At 38.1% G+C, this 24049-nt stretch overlaps 1 protein-coding gene across 7 annotated transcripts in view; it reads right to left on the bottom strand.

Moving 5' to 3' along the window:
- Positions 1-24049, bottom strand: part of LOC136842602 (unconventional myosin-XVIIIa-like) — a 1295621-nt gene that overhangs the window by 399871 nt on the left and 871701 nt on the right. For all 7 annotated transcript variants that reach the window (XM_067110180.1, XM_067110181.1, XM_067110182.1 and 4 more), the window contains 2 exons: positions 5147-5314; positions 4790-5002 (listed from right to left, as the gene is read on the bottom strand). In XM_067110180.1, coding sequence (XP_066966281.1) covers positions 4790-5002; positions 5147-5314 — 381 coding nt within the window. The remainder of the gene's footprint in view (positions 1-4789; positions 5003-5146; positions 5315-24049) is intronic.

The following is a 24049-nucleotide window of genomic DNA, read 5'->3' as shown; positions in this document are numbered from 1 at the left end:
CCAACATGAAGTCCACTCTGGGCCGAATTCCACCCACCATGCCAAGGCGGTGGGGTAGCGTGCCCCGAGGTGTCGTGACCTGGAGCTTGATCATGGGAACGGTAATGGTGTGGCCCTCTATCCACTTCATCTCCCACCGGGTTTTCTTGTCAACCGTGGCACCAGCTGGCACTTGGGCCCTGGAGATCAGGCTAATGTCTGCTGCAGTGTCTACTGTGACTGGAAGGGTCACGGGCAGGCTAGAGCCCTTAAATGGGGCTACCGAGATGAACTGGGTCTCCAGTCTCTCAGAGTAAAGTATCTTCTGCGGCCCAGCCGCAGAGAATGAGGTGCTAATGAGGTTGATGAACTTGCTGATGGGGACATGATGTGGACAGGCCAGACGTCCAACACTGTAGTGGCCAGCAGCACCACAGGATCGGCACTGGCCTCTTGTAGGGGCTTGGTGACCTGCAGTAACTGTTGGTAGAAAGACTCAGCTTCAGCGTGCCCCACCCTCTTACAGTAGGTGCACGTAGGCTTGCTCGGCAGTCCATTCTTCGGGTGAGTTGAGCCTGAGAGGTACCCGGGTGGCACTATGCGCCGCTGAGATGTGCTGTAGGACTGGTTGAAGGTTTCCCATGAATCGGCATGCGGCAGGCTTCCATAAGGGTGGTGGGCTGCTTATCATTGAGATATACAGAAAGGGGCCCAGGCACACATTGGTAAAGATCCTCCAGCATGGGCCGACTGAAGAGGTCCTCAAGCGTTGTGCAAGACAAGGAGTCGAACCAACAGGTACCAGACTGGGTCTTGTGACAGGCCCATTCAGTCCAGGACCAGCCAACTTCCTTGGCAAGACCTCAGAACCCCTGTCTCCAATTCTCCAGGGTTATTTCATAGGCCTTTGTGATGACTCTGCGCACTTCAACCATGTCATCTCTCTGGCCCTTCTCCAGTGAGCGAAGGGCTGCCTTAGCTTTTCCCTCCATGTGCTTGGCTAGTACTAAGGCCCTCTCTGTCTTGGTGGTGCTGTAGTTATCAAAGAGTGCCTCTGTTTCCTCCAACCATGCTTCTGGCTCGTCCTCAGTCCACTTGGGGATGAGGGAATTAATGGTCAAGATTGGAGCATTTGGGGTAGCAGGTGTGGTTCTGGAGGCTTGCTGTCTATACACAACTAAGGCATTTTCCTTTTTTGCTCTTTCCAGCTCGAGCTCCTTTTCCTTGAAGGCTAACTCATGCTGTCGTCTCCTTTCTTCTCTTTCTTCTTCCAGCTGCCACTGTTCGGCCTCATACCTCCTGTGCTCGGCTTCAGAATTCCGTCGTTCAAGTCTTTCTTCCTTCTTTCGCTTGGCCAAGTCATCCATCTGGTCCTTGACCAACGTGACGAGGTCCAATCCGGTGAGACCTGCCACCGTTCCCAGCTCCATGAAGGCTGTATAATTCTCTGCTGCCATGGTTCTGGTGGGGAAGGGCGTCTATCTGGTCGACTTATGGAGTGGCTGCTAGCAAGACAAGGAAATGGATTTGTGACGTCCTGACAGGACTGAATTTACTTTACTTAAAAAAAAAAATGCAAATTATTGAGAAGTAACTATTGCTGTTCGCTTGCTATATTAATGACACAGGATTTTGATGTGCTTCCTGCTATCAGAACACTTACTAACTCCGTTACGCTTGATCGGACCTCTTTGTAGGCTAAACGTTTACTGATTTTGAAATTCGATGAACTTCACAAATTTTTTCCCTACCTACGAGAAAGACGTTAGGCACACTTTCTCCATTCTTTGTCATGCACTAGTTAACTCGTTCAAAAATCAGTATCATGCATTAATCCCTGGCCGGGGAAAATAGCAAAATATTAACAATGACTCGATAACTCAGCCCACAACCTTCGCTGGAATGCAGACCCACGGTATCTGAATGCAGTAAAAGTGTTTCTCTTTAAAATTTTGCAAATTGTTAATTATAAATGTTCTCAATGCACACTTTCCTACCTATGCTAATTTCTTAATTATAACTGGTATTCTTATTATTATTATGCCTTGTACTGTCTCCTTGTTTGGAAGAATAGCATGAAATTAAATATCTGAATTTTCTCTTTGGAATTAATTTGACTCCAGATTCTTTTATCTCTAAATTAATAAGATCCTAGGCCAGATCGCCAATGTTACATGTGGGGCTTGGCTGATGAGTTTATTAATTAATTAATGTAATTTATTGGGCCCTGCGTTGCCAATGGCATACGTAACCTGTCAATTAAAGCTAAAGTTAACCTCAAAGACAGACAATTACTTAATTGAATAAGGTCGCCAGTTGGGGAAACAATTTATGGGATAACGGATCACTCTGCAACAAATGAATTACATCAAACCCCCTTTCCTTCCCAATTAGTCCTGACAAAGAAAGAATGTGTGGCGATAGTTTATTTATATTTTTAGAAAACATAAATAAACTAAATGAACACATCAAGTTCACATTAGAAGAAGAGAAGGAGGGAGAAATTCCTTTCTTGGATGTCCTGGTCAAGAGGGTAGGGGAGAATTTAAAATTCAAGGTATATAGGAAGAAGGCACACACCAATTCATACATACATAGGTTCTCCAGTCATAAGAAAGAAATAAAAATAGGATTAATGACAGGGTTGGCCATCAGGGCTTATAGGATTTGCAGTCCCGAATTTTTAGACAAAGAGTTGGATTACCTGAGGGAGAGTTTTAGGAGACTAGGCTACCCTAAGTATTGGTGGGAGTGGGCACATATCAAAGCAAGGAAAACCTATTTTGGGGAGAGGGAAAGGATAGAAAAGGAACATTTGGTAATAAAAACATCATTAGGAATAAAATAGTTAGAAACAAAAAGTCGGCAGAGGGGGAAGAGATAAGAGGGGGTTTATACGGCAGCGTGTCTAGACTGTGAAGAAGGGTACTATGGCGAAACTGGCAAATCATGTAAAGAGCGAAGCAAACAACATCTGCAGAACATAAGGCATTATAATCAGACGTCGGCAGTTGCCAAACACTGTTGGGAAAATGATCACAGAATAGACTGGGAAAATATGAGTTTTCTGTACAGGAACACCAACAAAACATCTAGACTGGTTGTAGAAAACGCCTTCATAACTTGCGCCAACAACACGATGGCAGGGAACACCGGAACGGCTTTGAAGACAGCATATCTAGAAAAATCGTATACTCCACAGTAGCAAGGAAACGAAGAAAAAACGTAAGAGAACACACGGAAAACGGTCACCTGTGAGGATGGATCAGAGAAAGACCAAGGTCAAGAGGGGGTGGAGGTCACACAGGAAGAGGTAGGCGATTTATAGGATTAAAAGTACCCAGCACACAGATATAAATACAGCCGGACTACGCGTCTGCTCATTGTACGGATACTTGATAATGTGGACTGTTTGTCCAAGAAAGCTTGTATCTTTTGAATAAAAACTCCATTAGATACCATCCAGTTTGAATGAGGTCCTTTTAGTAATTCTACTAATGCACAGAACAACTGTGTATGTGATAAAGTTAATATATATATATATATATATATATATATATATATATATATATATATATATATATATATCAATCATATATATATATATATATAGAATTAAGGGAATATATATATATATATATATATATATATATATATATATATATCAATGGTTTTACGTCAACTGGAGTCGCTGAATATATAACGGAGATATATATATATATATTTGTAGCTTCATGATCATATATCACGGTGTATTAATATTTCATATATATTAAATATATATATATATATATATATATATATATATATATATATATACACACACACTGTAACAAAGCATTACTATAGGACGTACAATATTGCACTACATCATATAAAAGTCAATAAAAATTCAGTAAGAGGGGGTGACTATATTACGCATTTAGTGTTTCCTACGTGATTCTCATGTATGTATAGACACCCACACATACAACACAAAATCTTACCTTTGAGATGACAAAATACCAAACAACAGTAGATAATGTACAATAAATTTTGTGTAAACTTCCTATGAAAACTGGCTGAATTGTAGTGAGGCTCTGTGGGGCTGTGGTGACAGAGAAAACATTTAGTCTGAATAACTGAAGTCCGAGTAAAGAACACGTTTCAAATTCATGGGTGTGGAGGTGGTAGGGTGAGGCAACTGTAGCCTACTTCTTTCAACTGCAACTCTTAGAATTTCAGAGCACGTGCTCACACAATAAAACAAAGAGGCAAGTTCAATCACCTTAAAAAAAATTCAATTAACAATGATTTCCAATTCTGTAGAACAAACAACGCAGTCACATTTATTTTCAACAGAGATCTTAAAATTTTATAGCAAGTGCTGGCACAATAACACAAAATCACCTCTGAACTTCATGCAAACAACTGTTCTTAACATTTCCATTTGCGTGGCTGCCTACTCTGAAATGCATGTACATTACATAAATGCACGCAATTACACTTTCTTTAACCAAAATTTCTGAGCACAATTGCCAAATGAACAGAGAGTGACATTTTCCCTTTTAAAAACCTACTTTATAAGTGTAAATTTAACACTGTACAGCAGATGCATACATTAAGCAGCTATGCTGTTCACTGTAGTTAAGATTTTTTTACGCACTAGAAAAAACAAACGATTTAATTACAAAACCAAACACGAGTGTAAAAGATCTGAATATTTCTCTGGACACGATGACACGTCCATTACACAGCGAAATCCGATATGTTAAAGTCTGTTAGAGTGAGGCGTCATTGTACAGTATACTGAACGTACATGCAGACTTACCTGAGACAAGCCAAGGCGATACGAAGAGGAATCCAAATCCAGGTGAGCGAGAATAGCCTCAACGGCTGCTCTCTCATCCAGCACAGGAGCTTGGGCACGAGCTTCAGCTGGTGCTAAGACAGCAAAACGGCGTCGAAATTCACTATACTGCAGATGTTCTGGAAAGCCTTGTTTATGGAGTCTAAGTGCATCCAAGATTTGGCAACCCCTCAACTGAATGAAAACAATAAACCAACATAAGATGGAATATTATTTATAATGATTTTATCACTATCACAAAATATACGGACTGGTTTCAGAACATGGACTCCTGTGGGCACAAATGCCGACACTAAAACTTGAACCACATATACTTACCTGAGAGCGAACTAACGGGACATTGAGAAGTATATCTTCACAAGAATTATTTGCCTTATTTGTTAAATGAAGAGAACTCTTAAGATCACACAGGCCGGCATTGTGCTGAGGTAACAAGCAATGCACAAATCTCAGCTTACTTCTCCTCAATGTTTCAATTATACCATCCTGTAAGCAAAGGAAAATGAGAAACTTTATTGCTTTAATAAACTTGATAATATCCAATAAGAAATTAGTTATAAGACCCATGACTACCAAGAACAGTGCCAATCAGTGAGAAAATTATTTATTCTTTATCAAGTTAATATTAAAATCCAGATACACTTTACATGTCTGTGTATGTATGTATGTACGTATGTATGTAGTGTAAATATAAATATATACATATATATATATATATATATGTATATATATATATATATATATATATATATATATATATATATATATATATATATATATATATATATATAAATACCCAATCCAATTAATTAAAGGACGACAAGTTGAAAGGCCTCGCAGCACTCCATTGTTTCTCTTGCCTTTGTGGATTTTGTCTTTATTTATATATTCATTACATTCCATATTTTCGTGATTCAGTTATACATACATACATACATACATACACACACACACACACACACACACACATATATATATATATATATATATATATATATATATATATATTATATATATGTATATATTCTTAGAAAGTCCCTTGATTTCTGTATAAAATGGGTTCTTGTATTTTTTGTTTGTGAAGTTGCAAAATGCTTTTTATGTTGTAGTATGATTTTTCTATATACACAAGAAATAATATATGTAATAGTGATATACAAGAAACATTCTGTGTAATAATGATAATAATGTAAAAATGTCATTTAGATTTCACAAGACTTAATAGCGTATTTTAACTTCTTTAAGATAACGTAATATATAGCGTATTTTAGCTTCTTTAAGATAACGTAATATATAAGGAAGGTTACGTCATTCTAGTGATTACGTGATGTTTTAATTTTTTTTGTATCATGAGATTCTGGGAGCTTTGCTCGGGGTGTTTATCACAAGATCCCATAGACTTGTATCATTTTTGAACATATATTGATCTAGATGAGCGATCAGTTACATAGGCCAAACATTTTGCCCCATACGATAAGGGCTCAATCATGCAAGTATTTCCTTGTTGGGAGGCAAGAAATGATTGCGCTCAGAGAGAGAGAGTATTGCTAAAGCTTTTGTCTCAGAGAGACTCTGATCATGTGTCATTTGTCTTTTGTCAAGTCACGTACACCATTGATTTCTTGTAAGGAAACGTTTTGCCTCAATAATTACGTCATCCAGCTTTGCTAGAATGTTCTATATGAGTTTAGGTTCTGATTAGAAAAAGTAAATTTGTCGTTCTGATTCCGAAGGCCTTTCATGCCTTCTCTCTCTCTCTCTCTCTCTCTCTCTCTCTCTCTCTCTCTTAGAATCCAGTTTGTGTAATTTTAAAGTAACGTAAGTTGTTGTTCGTGGTCACTTGTGAAGTCTATATTTTATAGCAGCGTATATATCATGTAACGGTGCCTATCAGAAAAGTGTGTATTTTTTGAACAGCAACTGCAGCTTGTGAAATCTTGTGAAAGATATATTGATTTTTTTTACAAGTTTGAACCATGGTAGAAGCTAATTTGGAATTTAGGATGTGTTATTCAAAATTAATTAATCTTTTGTGAATGTTGTTTAAATTGATTTATTAATTGGTGCTTAGGTCAATTTATCTTTTGTGAGAACTTGTGTTTATTATACCGGTCAGTTAAAAATCACATTTTGATAAAATACCTTAGTGAATTTAATACATTTACACATTTTTTCATGTTTTGTGTGACTTTATAATCTTATTATCATTTGAATTGTTTGTTTAATTTTCTTTCATATATTAACATTTTGATGGTTTGATTTTGTTTCATATCTAAGTTCAAACATTAAGATTGTGTTTCCAGATAATAGTGCTTTAACTTTAAAGTAATTATGAGTTCTGAATTAAAATAAACTTTTGTATTTAAAGTTTTACAGTGGTGTTTCATTTACTGACCACCAGTGGTAGGATTAAACTTTGTACATAAAGCATAATGATATAAGTTTTGTTCCTTTAGTTTTGTTGAAGTGACTCCAATCGAGGGGAAATAATTACAATTATTCAATGCTTAATAGAGTGATGCCCTTTTACTTTAGTATATTTCTTGTTTAAATTATGATACCTCACACAATTGATAAGCTTTTTAAGGGATCACTGTTGCCTTTAGAGTATTCAGTTGTATTTTATTTTTGTTATGAGAGTTCAGGTATCTGGCTGTAGGTGAGGTAAGTTTTGAATTCTATGACTGTTAAGTGTAATAACCAGGTATTTGGAACACTTCGTGATTATATATATATATATATATATATATATATATATATATATATATATATATATATATATATATATATATATATATATATAAATATATATATATATATATATATATATATATATATATATATACTGTATGTATGTGTTAAAGTTTTGTAAACTGCGTGATAATTTTTACATTCACGAACATAATGCTACAAATATCGTTTAATATCAGATTCAGTCAACCTGTGAATACACACCAAAGGAGATTTTAAAAGTGATAACCAATCTGTGATGGATTGTTTATCAGTTATAAATTCAAATTCCTTTCGGTGTTTATTCTGGGGATGAGCGTATTTGACATCAAACAACATTTGTAGCTTAATGTACATCAAATAACATTTGTAGCTTAATGTTTGGGAAAAAATTATATATATATATATATATATATATATATATATATATATATATATATATATATATATATATATATTATATATATATATATATATATATATATATATATATATATATACATACTATATATATATATATATATATATATATATATGTCATATATATAATATATATATATATACACACACACACACACACACACACACACACACACACACACACACACATATATATATATATATATATATATATATATATATATATATATATATATATATATATATATATGTCATATATATAATATATATATACACACACATATATATATATATATATATATATATATATATATATATATATATATATATATATATATATATATATATATATATATATATATATATATAGTGAGTCCACAAGAATAAAATAATGTCCAAAGCACTTTTGTGTTCTATTAACACATTTTCAAGGTACAATGGTTAAAAACACTGAAAGTGAGTTACAAAGTCAACATAAAAGTAGAAGAAAATTACAAAAAAAAATAGTTCAAGTCAAGGAAAAGAGTTAAACCACTATAAAATGTACAGACAAGTTTAACAGGTGATTATATGAAAACAGCTTAAAAATTCTTGAACAATAAAGGTGTCAAGCTTGTACATTCATTGGCTTACATTTATTAAATCACTATGATATTTGATTAAAACAGATTCAATCATATTTGTCTGAAGTATATTTAAAATTGTTAATAAGTAAAAATCATGCACATGCCACTTTGTCCTGTTCTCTAACCACACCACACCTATGCTGTTTGATTGTGTTTGCAACTCCTATAACAGAATGTCCAATAAAAAAAAATTGCAACCCATGCAAAGACCCTTGTCAATGCAGACATGAGAAACTCTAAAAGAATTCTAACACAGTACTATAGGGTCTTTTTTACCTAACAGAGTTTGAGATTGATCAGAAAGTCAGACTCCAAAGCATCTCTCAGTCTGAATTACAACTGCTTACATTAATTAATTAATTAATAAATATATATATATATATATATATATATATATATATATATATATATATATATATATATAGTGTGTGTGTGTGTGTGTGTGTGTATTTGTATACTTATGTATGTATAAGGCTTTGTTACCCAACAGAGTGTGTGACCTATCAGAAAGCCAGACCCCCAAAACATCTGTCAAGCTGAATGACTACTGCAAACATACATACATACAAACATACACGTATAAGTAGGGTCCCACATGGACCCACACACCGTCCATCTTACCCGATGGGCTGATCTCCTCACAACGAGCACCTCTGGGCGCCAAGCACACGCATACAAGAAACACAGCATCAATTTTATGTTAAATGTGTCATTCTTAGCGCAAGCATTATAATGTAAATATTCTAGCTATATGTATCCTAACTCCATTCGTGTCTTATATATATTGATTTATGTGCATCTTTCCATCCTCCAACAAGCACAGTTGGTTGTACTCTGACCTCTGTTGTGTTTGCCTCATGTCAGTCACTACATTTCTGATCGCAAGAGCTACTGGCCTGTCTGTTTGTTGTTTGAATAAATTAGTAAGATCGTAGACGTAGCCTCTTACTCACGCCTTTGCTACACATACATACATACACACATATATATACATACATAAGAGTACATATACAGTTCAGCATTCGTGGCTTCAGCTGGTGGCAGATTTTTGTGTGGAATGTAAATCCAAATAAAACGCGGAAAATTCACTAATTCGCAGATTTTTTCTTAGAGCAATATTCGCTAATTACTGTATTTTCATGTTATTTTCGTGACTAAATACATTTTTTGTGATAAAAAATGATTTATTAATTCTCAAATATTAATATTAATGTAAACACAGCAAAATGTCAATAAAATGACATTTTTATAATAAAATACAAGTTTTATTTATACTTACCAAGTAATTACATAGCTATTACTATCTAGTAACTGGCAGCTAAATTTTGAAAACTCGCGGTGGCGATTCTTTTGTTTTGTGTAACTAACCCCGCCCACTTTCGGGGAAGGAGAGAACACCACAGTGGAGAGCCTCAATTTGTTTATGCTGTAATGTCCATGTGAGGGGAGGAAGGAAGGCTCCCACTCTGTAATTACTTGAAAGTATATATAAAACTTTATTTTATTATAAAATTGTCATTTTTATATAAGTTGTAAGGACTGGGGATTGAGTGACATACTGGCTGGGTGTTAACTGGTTGATTGGTAGTTCCTTACTGAGATTATATGTACATGTTTTAGATCAGCTGGCCTTGTGCCAGCACGGGCTCTTGCTCCTAGAGCAGCCTGTAACATAAATGTACAGAATCTGCGGAGATGTTATTGACGTGTGCGGACCGCAACGTAGCATCTACATACAGACAGAGCAAAACAGAGATAAAAGATTCAGACATCTGTGTTTGTCGGCAGACAAACAGATGGCGATATTGAGACACATAATAAACGTACGGTATTAAAACATACATCAATGGAAAGGCCAGGAAATTCTACATATGGCCAATTGCATGAGATTCGAGACAGATTAATGAATACAATGCAGTAGCATAATAGTAAGAGCCTGACGCCGTCTCTTCCAAACACGCGTGTGTTTGTCATCTATCGGAGTGGACAAGACAACAAGAGCATCTCGTTTTCTTTCTCTAAAGGAACGCGATTTCAACCATACAATATTTCCGTCTGTTTCTCCCTAACCACTGTTGTCTTGATGTATGTACAATCACCACTACTTGCATTGCCATGCAAGCATTCTAATCATGTACTCATATGTTCCAACGAATCTTCTGTATCAAACTGGGTGTATGTTTCTGTTTGTGAAGACGCCAAACGTCTTGCCATTTCACATATATTATGCTACTGCATTGTATTCATTAATCTGTCTCGAATCTCATGCAATTGGCCATATGTAGAATTTCCTGGCCTTTCCATTGATGTATGTTTTAACACCGTACGTTTATTGTGTGTCTCAATACCGCCATCTGTTTGTATGCCGACAAACACAGATGTCTGAATCTTTTATCTCTGTTTTGCTCTGTCTGTATGTAGATGCTACGTTGCTGTCCGCACACGTCAATAACATCTCCACAGATTCTGTACATTTAATCTCAGTAAGGAACTACCAATAAACCAGTTAACACCCAGCCAGTATGTCACTCAATCCCCAGTCCTTACACTGGTGACTCCGAAGTGACCCGAAGGATCCGGCCGACCCAAGATGACGAACACACAAACACACAAGTGTTTGGAAGAGACGGCGTCAGGCTCTTACAAAGTAACTTACCAAGTAATTACATAGCTGATTCCCACATTGACAGGAATTGGTATTCATGAACTTATTCTACTCCCAAGCACTAACAAAAGTACTTGTTGTTTCCTTACCTGGTAGGAGAGCTGCTGCAGGAAGATACTGCCTCTGGTGGCACTCATCTTCACCCACGGAGGTGTAGCAGTAGAGCCAAGGGTCACCTGCTACATAAGTGGGGACCTCGCAGCAAAGGACTTCTCTGAACGCTAGCAAAGAAAAAAGGCTGCCCCTGCCCTGGACGCAGTAACGGCACAAAGTAACCAGATAACAACACTGTTACCTACACCAAAAAAAAAAAAAAAACACCACCACCCAACTATTACAAGACTTGGTGGTCACCCCAGTACAGACTACCCCCGGACTCATCTAAGACTCAACACCAGTTTCCACGGTGAAGAGTAAGGATGGAAGGAATATTTCCTATACTTCCTCCCCCAACACCATGTCAGCCACCAATAAAGGAGCCAAGGTACTGCAATTATTAAAAAATGTTTCAACATCATGTAAATAGTGCAACGTAAATGCTGACTTATATTTCCAATATGTGGACTGGAGAATGGAGGAGAGAGAGAAAGGTTATACTCAAATGCTAAAGACGTCAACACGGCCCTATCTCGTGAGCTCTCTCTTTCAAAATAGGTAGAAGCACTTCCCCTACTTGGGAATGTGCCTCACGAATGAGATCCTTTAGGAAGAAAGAGGGCATTCTTCGAGAAGAGGTCGAGAGGGGTTCTTCACCAACACCGTAAGTTATTGGAAGGACCTCTTACTTTGTCAGTCATATGGAGGTAGAATTTAAGTGCCCTCACTGGATAAAGGAATCTCTCCTCATCTTCTGAACCTGCTACTTGTATTAGGTTCTTAATGCTAAAAGAATGAGGCCAAGGTTTCACTGGATTCTCGTTCTTTTCGAGAAAACCAAGGATGTAGGAACACATCGCATCTCCATTAGGGAAACCGATTCTTTTATCAAGAGACTGAATCTTGCTTACTCTCTTGGCTGTATCCAAGGCTACTTGGAAGGGGGCCTTCTTGGTTACATCCTTTAACGAAGCAGAGCCAAGAGGTTTGAAAGGTGGACTAAAAAGCCATTTAAGAACAACATCCAAGTTCCACCACACTTGTTCCATATCGTTTCGTTAGTAATGTCGAAAAATCTAATACGATCAGATAAGTTCTGATCCAAGGAAAGATCCAGGCCCCTAAGTCTGAACAGCAAGCTCAACATAGCTCTGTAACCCTTAATAGTTGAAGAGGATAAGCCCCTAGAAGTTCTCAGAAACAACAAAAAATCAGCAATCTCTGTCACAGATGTTTTAGAAGAGATGTATTTCTTTTGTACCAAGTGAAGAAAATAGCCCACTTGTTTTGGTAGACATTGGACGATGACTGTCGCCTGCATTTTGAGACAGCTTCTCAAGGTGCTCTCAAAAAGCCCTTAGCTCTGAGGAGTTTCTTGACAGTTTGTATCCTGTCAGAGCTAGTGTAGATAACCCTTGATGGAATCGCCTGAGATGGGGTTGTCTGAGAAACTTGTGTTTTTGAGGGAGCAGTCTTGGGAAGTCGACTAGGAGACTTATCAAGTCCGGGAACCATTCCTTTAGTGGCTAAAAAGGGCTATGAGGATCATCGAGGCATTCTTGTGAGATCGGGACTTGTTTATCACTTCCCTTAAAGTCTCGAATGGAGGAAAGGCATAAAGGTCCTTGTCGGACCAGTCTGAAAGCATGGCATCAGTTGCCCATGCTAAGGGATCTGGTACTGGTGGACAATAATGAGGAAGACAGTGATTTTTGGAGGTCGTGAACAGGTCTACTGTCGGCCTTCCCCACAGTTTCCATAGGTCTTGGCAGACCAATGGATCCCAAGTCCAATCTGTGGGTATCACTTGGTTGCTGCAACTTAGCTGGTCTGCTAGGACATTCAGTTTGCCTTGTACAAATCTTGTTACTTGAACCCAGAGAAGAAGGTCCCTTGCTGCCTTGCAAAGGGAGAAGAAATGAGTCCCCCCACCCCACTTACTGATATACAGTAGGACAGGGTGGTCGTATTGTCCGAGTGTACTGCAACGATCTTGCCTCGGACTTCCGATGTGAAGGCTTGGAATCCCAGGCTGATTGCTTTCAGTTCTCTCACATTTATGTGACAGCTCTTCTGTTCCTGTGGCCACATCCCGGAGACTTCCTTGTCCCCCCAGGAGAGCTCCCCAACCTAAACCGGACACGTCTGCATAGAAGGTCAGGTTGGGGTTCTGAGGAAAGAGGGACTTCCCTCCTATCAACCTGTCTTCGGACCTCCACCAAAGCAGGTGCTTCTTGATGTCCCGGGTTACCTGAAAAACAAACGAGTCTGGATGTTTCTTTCTGACCCAGTTGTCTCTGAGAAAAATCTGAAGTACTCTCATGTGAAATCTCCCCAGGGAGACAAACTGCTTACAACATCCCAATGAGACTCATCCACTTGTTGGCTGAACAAGTCTGCAGGGAGAGAAATTCATCTACTGTTCTTAGACAGGACTCCACCCTCTTGGGGGATTGAAAATCCTGAAAAAGAAGAGAATTCAGAGTCATTCCCAAATATACTATCTGCTGAGACGGAACCAGCTGAGACTTCTAAAGATTGATTAACAGTCCCAACTCCTCTGCTAAAAGAAGGGTCTTTTGAATGTTCCCCGTGCAACCTTCCTTTGTCGGAGAACATATGAGCCAGTCATCCAAATAGAACAATGCTGACGCCCACTAGATGGAGCCAACCCACTATCGGAGCAAGAATGCAGGTGAAAACTTGAGGGGCCATTGAAGGTTCAAAGCATAGGGCCCAAAACTGGAATATTTGGTCCCAAAAACTTCGAGTCTGGATGTATGGGGACATGGAAGTACGCATCCTGCATGTCTATGGAGACCATCCAGTCCCCCTGATGAATGGATGCAAGAATTGAGCGATTCATCTCCATTCTGAATTTTGTCTTCTGTACGAAGAAATTCAGAGCACTGACATCTAACACTGGTCTTAATCCTCCTGAAGACTTTGAGACCACAAAGATTCTACATCAGCGACTTCCTCTATTGCCCTTTTTTGAAGAAGAGATGAAACTTCCTTCGATAGGGCAGAAAACCTTCTTGAGCCTATCAAATAAGCAGTCAAGGCTGAGGGCGGATATTCTTTGAAGGAAACAGAGTAGCCTTTCTTGAGAACTTCTATGACCTGCTCTGCTCCTCTCTTGCTCCATTTCTCCCGAAAATGAAGGAGCCTGGCACCTACTGCTGCATGGGGAATACTGTCCTCACTTCTTGGAGAAAGGTCTGGTTGACGATTTCTTGATGGCCTTGGAGGAAAAGTGGACGTTAGCTCTAGGTCTTGACTGAAACCTTTGCCTGCCCCTTGAAAGGGCTGATGCTGCAAAGGCGAGGATGACTTGGTGCTGAAAGAGGGAATCTCCCTAGCATGTTTAGAGGACTGCAATAAGAGGTCCTGTGTAGATTTCTTTTGTAAATCTGAGGCGATCCCATTAACCACCGACTGTGGGAAAATGAAGTCACATACTGAATAGGTGGAGGCTAACTCTTGAGAAGCATCTCTTATCCCACTATCAATGCAGGATAGCATGCCCAGAAGATCTGAAGAGAGGTCCAAGGGAACCAAAGGATAGTCCCAGATTTTCCTGGCAAGGGCACCTACTGCCCAATCCAGGAAACTGATTACTTCAAAAACTTTGAAGATATTTTTAAGCATGAGGTCGAGCTCAGAGGACGAAAACATCACCTTAGCTGCTGCAAACGACGACCTGCGAGAGGACTCAATGAGACCCGAGAAGTCCCCCTGGGAGGAGGCAGCCACGCCCAGGGAAGGAGCTTCTCCAGTTGGATAATACGAGTATCGTCTTCGTAACAAACATGAAGGGGGATGGCGGAACGCAGCCTTTCCCAGTTCTCTCTTGTCTGTTAACCAGCACTCAACTTCACTCATAGCCTTCCTAGCCAAAGTAGAGAGCAACATTTTAGGAAGCTTGGATGACTCCGAAGGCAGATTGCTCATCTGGAAGGCAGAAGCTGGAGAAGATGGGGCTGCTGGTGGGAAAAATTTGGGAAAAATTCTAAGAAGGAAAAGTAAGAGTACTGCATACACAGAAGTAGGAGTTTCTTCCTCTGGATCCTGAACCTCTTCTTCAGCTGATGATACAGGAGACAAGGGCACATCTATAGTGCTGGCAGGAGGAAGATGAGGTTTCAAAAAACTTAAGATGTCCAGGCATTGCTGGATGGGAACCAGAGCTGGATCCAAAACAGTTGGTGCTGCAAGAGAAGAATCCATTGCCGAACAATGAGAAGGAAGTAAGTTCTGGCGCCACTAGGCTCTCCGAAGCTTCTGGAAGCTTGGGCGCTGCTGGCGCTCGGGAGCTTCCTGGGTGATCCAGCGCCAATGGGCACTTAGGCCTTCTGAACCCTCAGAGGTTGAAGGAATAACTGTCACTACTACACTTCGGGATGCTAAAGTATGTCTGGATGAATGTGCGGGTGCTGAAGGACTCTCAGTCACTAAAGCATGCTTAGAAGCAGAAGGAAGCTCGGGCACTGATGGGCACTCTTGACGCAGTACGCTTGCGCTTAGAGACTGATGGAGGCTGTTCGGGCTCCAAAACAGGACACTTCACAGCTGAACATTCTGGCAAAAAGTGTTCTGGGATGTCCCAAAAGCTACACAATGGTTCAGCCTCCTTTACTTTCTTATGAGGCAACTGAGGGGTGCTTGACACATCCACCACAGACCTTTTCAGTGGCTGAATTCATCACTAAGACGCCACTGGTGCCTGCATTCAGGACTCAAAGCTTCAGAACTGGAGGAAAGGCGGTGTGCATCCGAAAAGACGCCTTTCCAATGGTGTTCTGCCATCACCTGGGATTCAACTACAGGTGCAGCTGAGGGGCCGACTGCCTGTGGGCAGACCCCACCGACCTCCCTTAGGCCTTCGGTATGACTTCTCCCACGTGCGGGGGAGTATATCAGAGACAGAGTTCACCAACAACTCAAACTTAAGATCAAACTTCGCTTCTAGGGTGGCAATGGCACTGGGGTCAGAAGTATGAGAGCTGGGTACAGGAACAGGGGGTATAGCTGAAAGACTGGGAATTGGGGACATAACAGAAATAACAGGAACATCAGAAGAAGACTTCAAAGATTCCTGGCTTGCTAATGACTTGTCACACCTAGCAGTTTCTTTCTTCTGCCTATCTCTTTCCAATTTCGAAAGGTGTGAAGTCAATACTTTCCATGTCTAGGGTCCTAGTCGACACATTCAGCATAAGTCAGATCTAATGAACACACTTGACCCCTGCAACCCGTACATATTGCATGTAAATCATATTTGGCAGACGTCAACCTTGTATATCAACCCTTGCTGCAATGATGAGTGCTAGTCGTACTTGCGTCGGACATTGTCAATAACAAGTTGACTAAGTCTCAATAATGGAAAACACAAGCCAAAATACTCAAAATCTGTCTTCAATGCGAAAATCTGACTAAATAAATGCCAAAAGGCTACCAAAAGAACCCAAAATACTTCACAGACAACTTCTGGATAACAACCAGTAAAGCCTATGAATTCCAAAATTTAAGCCACTGCTCACAACCTTCATCAGAAGCCGGCAGAAATAAACTGAGGCTCCCTGCTGTGTTGTTCCTCTCCTTCCCTGAAAGTGGGTGGGGCTAGTTACTTACTCCAAAACAAAACAAAAGAATCACTACTGCGAATTTTAAAATTTTAGCTACCAGTTACTAGAAATTTATGGCTATGTAATTATTTGGTAAGTTACTTATATAAAAATGTATTTATTTTCAATGAATAATTAAATATTTAACATATTTTATGTTAAAGTAAAATCCCTCAAAATCACAAAACAGCTGTTTCCTGATTCATTTTACCAATGTAAACATAACTCAGTTCACCCACTCTCTCTCTGTAAACATACCTCAGTTCTCTCTCTCTCTCTCTCTCTCTCTCTCTCTCTCTCTCTCTCTCTCTCTCTCTCTCTCTCTCTCTCAGTACTGTACATATCCTCTAATGAAATATGAATTACTGTATCATATCCTTTAATGAAATATGAATTACTGTATCATAAACATAAAAATATGCAACTAAAACTCCAAGAAGTTCATGACACCATAGAACGAGTGCTTTCATATGTAGCCTATGTACATGTTACACTGATTTAATAATTTTCAAATATTAATAATAATATAAACACAGCAAAATATCAATAACACGTTATTTCACTTACAGAAACCATTTATACTCTAAAATCAGACAATCTAAACCACTGTGAAAAGAGCCACTATGCTCATGACATGCATGGCCTAAGACCTGAGTGAGGCAAACCTCAGGTGATAACCAGTAATTATCAATTGTACTGCAGAAAACCTTGTAATTTAACTAGTTCATTGTCCCTTACGTTGGTGCTACGGTCGTGTTAGGATAGATTAGGCTAGCAAATACCATAGAACATACCATTTGGCTAGGTCTAAAACATCACGATTATAGGAGGCAGCAAGTAATAACCGTAAGCACCTTTAAGTACAGTTAGGATTCTGTAATGTAAGTGATCAAAGCTCATATCCTATCTAGAGTTGGGTAGATCCGTAGCTAGTTAGACCGCGTGGGACAAATCTGCTCAGGGTAGAAGAGTAACGTAATAGAGGCGAACAGCTTGCTTAGTACAGACCATCATGCCCGAAAGGGAGTGAAGGCCTTCTTAAAGGGGGGAGCTTTTATAAATATTTTGCTGCTCACCCTCTCTGCATTATTTAGTAAAAATATCATTCTAACAAAGACAGGAAGGCAGCTCTGTCCATGCTACGGGAGGTTGGGTATTTCAAAAAACTAAAGTCTTTAGTAGCATTAGGGACCAAACCCATAAGGAGGGTTTCACCAAGCAACCTCTAGCAAAGGTGGTCTTAAGCTTCCTTTTACTCTGTCTTATGCATTCGGCGATGTTTTGTCAAATTTTCAGACTGCCTGAGGCATATAGGCATACCGACGCAAAAAACAGCCCAGGCCTCATGTTTTTACCTGAGAGGGGTCAGAGAGAAACTTGCTACCGTGCGAGACACACGTTGTGTGTAACTATTTTTTTGTGCTTGCCCTCTTACAGTTTAATTGGTACTAGTGAGATGAAACAGGTATTTTCAAGACTTTTGATCATCAGTTGCATGTGCAAGCGACCCACGTCAATGGTGAGCTTGAAATTTGCCAAAGTTTCATCGACTTGCTAGTATCTCTTCTCTGTATTTCCATTTTCCTTTGGTTTCACCTCTTCGCCACCATCTACGAGAACCTGGTATAACCATATTTCTTTTATGAAGTCTAGTGTAAGAATAATTAATATTCCCTAGTGACTGTGTAAACTATTCTCATGCAGTAAGTAGGAATTGGGGAAGTTAAGTACGTAAATTTCAGCATTCAGGCAGCCTTGTGTCTCGATCCCATTGTTCGGAAGAGAAATAACCTTTACCAGTACTAGACTGTGTACGATATATATATAGTAGTACAGACATCCGTTGTGTTATAACTTTACTTGAAGCAAGGGGAAACTTGACTGTGTCTGACGTGGGTGAAAGTTCATGCAATTTCCTCGCTATTAACGCACATTCTTTCTTTGTCAGGACCAATTGGGAAGTAAGGGGTTTGATGTAATCCAATTGTTGCAGAGTAATCTGTTATCCCATATACTGTTTTCCCCGACTGGCGACCTTACTCAATTAAGTAATTGTCTGACTTTGAGGCTAACTTTAGCTTTAATTGACAGGTTACGTGTGCCATTGGCAATGCAGGACTCCATAAATTACAATAATTCATTAATAAACTCATCAGCCAAGCCCCACATGTAACTACATATATATATATATATATATATATATATATATATATATATATATATATATATATATATATATATATATATATATATATATATATATATATATATATATATATATATATATATATATATATATATATATATATATATATATATATATATATATATATATATATATATATATATATATATATATATATATATATATATATATATATATATATATATATATATATATATATATATATATATATATATATATATATATATATATATATATATATATATATATATAAATATATATATATATATATAAATATATATATATATATATATATATATATAAATATATATATATATATATATATATATATATATATATATATATATATATATATATATATATATAATCAGCAAGCTACAAACGTCCTTTAATATCCAATTCGCTCTACCTCGGAAATAATATATTTTCATATATGTTACCTAAGGAATTTTTTTATTTGATAATAAGTTCGTCGTCTCGTGGGCTCGAACCAGCGAAGACAAGAACTCAGGACTACAGTGGACGCATTTTAACCCACGCGGCCAGCAAGTGAGGTATAAGTGGATATCGTCTTCCCATATACAAATCGCCCGTCGAACTCAGGTGTTTGTATTTGGAGACGATATTCACCCACCTCTGCCATGCTAACCACGTAGTGCTTTTGTCGCACGCAGCCATACTATGACTTTTTTTATCACATCACCGTGATTCATATTCAATCAGTAAGCTACAAACGTCCTTTAATATCCAATTCGCTCTGCCTCGGAAATAATATATTTTCATATATGATACCGAAGGGGAATTTTTTATTTGATAATAAGTTCGTCGTCTCGTGGGCTCGAACCAGCGAAGACAAGAACTCAGGACTACAGTGGACGCATTTTAACCCACGCGGCCAGCAAGTGAGGTATAAGTGGATATCGTCTTCCCATATATAAATCGCCCGTCGAACTCAGGTGTTTGTATTTGGAGACGATATTCACCCACCTCTGCCATGCTAACCACGTAGTGCGTTTGTTGCACGCAGCCATATTATGACTTTTTTTATCACATCACCGTGATTCATATTCAATCAGTAAGCTACAAACGTCCTTTAATATCCAATTCGCTCTACCTCGGAAATAATATATTTTCATATATGTTACCTAAGGGGAACTTTTTATTTGATAATAAGTTCGTCGTCTCGTGGGCTCGAATAAGCGAAGACAAGAACTCAGGACTACAGTGGACGCATTTTAACCCACGCGGCCAGCAAGTGAGGTATAAGTGGATATCGTCTTCCCATATACAAATCGCCCGTCGAACTCAGGTGTTTGTATTTGGAGGCGATATTCACCCACCTCTGCCATGCTAACCACGTAGTGCGTTTGTTGCACGCAGCCATATTATGACTTTTTATCACATCACCGTGATTCATATTCAATCAATAAGCTACAAACGTCCTTTAATATCAATTAAAGCTCTACCTCGGAAATAATATATTTTCATATATGTTACCTAAGGGAATTTTTATTTGATAATAAGTTAGATAATCTCTAGTGGGCTCGAATCAGCGAAGACAAGAACTCAGGACTACAGTGGACGATTTTAACCCACGCGCCAGCAAGTGAGGTATAAGTGGATATCGCCTTCCCATATACAAATCGCCCGTCGAACTCAGGTGCTTGTATTTGGAGACGATATTCACCCATGATATCCACTTATACCTCACTTGCTGGCCGCGTGGGTTAAAATGCATCCACTGTAGTCCTGAGTTCTTGTCTTCGCTGGTTCGACCCCACAAAGACGACAAACTTATTATCAAATAAAAATTCCTTCTTCGTAACATATATGAAAATATATTATTTCGAGGTAGAGCGAAATGGATATTAAAGGACGTTTGTAGCTTACTGACTGAATATGAATCATGGTGATGTGATAAAAAAAGTCATAATATGGCTACGTCGCGACAAACGCACCACGTGGTTAGCATGGAGAGAAGTGGTGAATATCGCCTCAAATACAAACACCTGAGTTCGACGGGCGATTTGTATATGGGAAGACGATATCCACTTATACCTCACTTGCTGGCCGCATGGGTTAAAATGCGTCCACTGTAGTCCTGAGTTCTTGCCTTCGCTGGTTCGAGCCCACGAGACGACTTAACTTATTGTCAAATAAAAATTCCTTCGGTAACATATATGAAAATATATTATTTCCGAGGTAGAGCGAATTGATATTAAAGGACGTTTGTAGCTTACTGATTGAATATGAATCACGGTGATGTGATAAAAAAGTCATAATATGGCTGCGTTGGACAAACGCACTACGTGGTTAGCATGGCAGAGGTGGTGAATATCGCCTCCAAATACAAACACCTGAGTTCGACGGGCGATTTGTATATGGGAAGACAATATCCACTTATACCTCACTTGCTGGCCACGGGGTTAAAATGCGCCCACTGTAGTCCTGAGTTCTTGTCTTCGCTGGTTTGAGCCCACGAGACGCCGAACTTATTATCAAATAAAAATTCCCCTTCGGTAACATATATGAAAATATATTATTTCCAGGTAGAGCGAATTGGATATTAAAGGACGTTTGTAGCTTACTGATTGAATATGAATCACGGTGATATGATAGAAAAGTCATATATATATATATATATATATATATATATATATATATATATATATATATATATATATATATATATATATATATATATATATATATATATATATATATATATATATATATATATATATATATATATATATATATATATATATATATATATATATATATATATATATATATATATATATATATATATATATATATATATATATATATATATATATATATATATATATATATATATATATATATATATATATATATATATATATATATATATATATATATATATATATATATATATATATATATATATATATATATATATATATATATATATATATATATATATATATATATATATATATATATATATATATATATATATATATATATATATATATATACATATACACACACACACACACACACACACACACACACACATATATATATATATATATATATATATATATATATATATATATATATATATATATATATATATATACACACACACACACACACACACACACATATATATATATATATATATATATATATATATATATATATATATATATATATATATATATATATATATATATATATATATATATATATATATATATATATATATAATATATCATACATATATATATATATTATAACTAACAAGAAGTCGCTGTGTAGCTGACCCTCAGTTTGCCCTTAGCTTATCGAGAGTAGAATTGTCGCTGCGTAGCCAACCCCAGTTGACCTAGATACCAACACATAAAAATTATCAACATTCTGATCTGTCCCCTTCCTTGACCTGGGACAGACATTTAGATGGCATGGTCGAAAGGGGCAAGGATAAAAGGCTGAGTGTCACTCCCTTAAGCAGCTTAGCCCAACTAAGCTGCTTAAAACAACCATTCTAAAGACAGATTGAGCTGGCTGAATTGTCTTTCCTCAGAATACCTGGGGAGATACAAGCAGATGGTTGGAACACCTGGAAAATGACAAATCTTCGGCCCAGTCACCACATGTGCCCGACATTGGGGCCCCTACCATTGGCGGTTGCCTTAAAAGGGGCTTGGACAGGAAGGTCTTTGCAGTTAGCCAGAGACACACGGGTGATCGCTACGAACGCTGAAAGCCCCCTACCCCTCCCCCCTGTCACCAACTGAAGCTCCTGACTCGGAATTCAACCCCTTTGTCACCATGTGGATGGACCTCCCAAGCGAACTAGTGCAGAGTGCCACAAGTGCAACCGCCCGTCGTCATTTTTCGCCAGAGACCCGCTTCTCCCAACAGTAAAGCAAAAGTGAAGGCTTTTCAGTCACGACATTTTGCCCTTAGAAGTGTTTATTGAATGACAGTACATCCCTGTATCCAATGTGCCATTTTGCAGCGCTATTCCAAGTGTTTGTGTCCCAGTGTTAAGTGTTCATTCATTCCTCGAGATCTTGGCACCATCAGTGCAGCCTCGAGTTATTGCATGTGTTATATTTTCCTTTACTGGTGTGTAATGTTTAACTCTCTCTTGCAGAGGGACCAATTTGCTGTGGACTCATCTTGGACTGTGCCTTGCCACCATTCAAGACTCCAGTAGGAAGATCTTCAGGCTTTGCAAGCCTCCTAATAATTCATTTAACCAGTTTCTTTTGATTCTTTTCTTGTAAATATAACTACTTAATTTAACCAAAGTGTTTATGTAACATTCCCTCATGAAGTAGGGCCCTAAGTTCATGTGAATCATCCCCTTTTTCTTTTCTTTTTGTGATTTCCCTTAACGTAAAGTCAGATTCCCAAGGCCAAATAAATAAAGTTCCGTTGCTGGCCAGTAAAAGTATTCTACAAATCTAGAAATCCCGGGAAATACATAAAAATGGTGACCTTTCCATAGATCTCGTTTTGCAGTTGCATTTCCCCCCTCTACTGTTGCTCTGTTGCATTTGCGACTCGCCAAATCAGCGATTAGCAAAGCTAAGCTGGGTGCGAGACAAATTCTGAACCTGGTACTAAGAGCACAGACCAAGATAGTTCCACGTAAGTAATGTGTTTATCTTAGCAAAGAAATTTTTTAATTGTGACTGTTCCTAGGAAATTAGGGAAATAGGGACGCATGTATCAACTGAGAGAAGAGAACTGGCGTATTGTGGAGGGATGAATGAGTTTTTGTGTAGCATTTCCCAACGTTCTGTGAGAGAGAGAGAGAGAGAGAGAGAGAGAGAGAGAGAGAGAGAGAGA

The sequence above is a fragment of the Macrobrachium rosenbergii genome, chromosome 10 (assembly GCF_040412425.1).
Source record: "Macrobrachium rosenbergii isolate ZJJX-2024 chromosome 10, ASM4041242v1, whole genome shotgun sequence".
Taxonomy (NCBI): domain Eukaryota; kingdom Metazoa; phylum Arthropoda; class Malacostraca; order Decapoda; family Palaemonidae; genus Macrobrachium; species Macrobrachium rosenbergii.
Note: the sequence above shows the minus strand (reverse complement) of the source record. Positions and strands in the feature narration are given on the sequence as shown.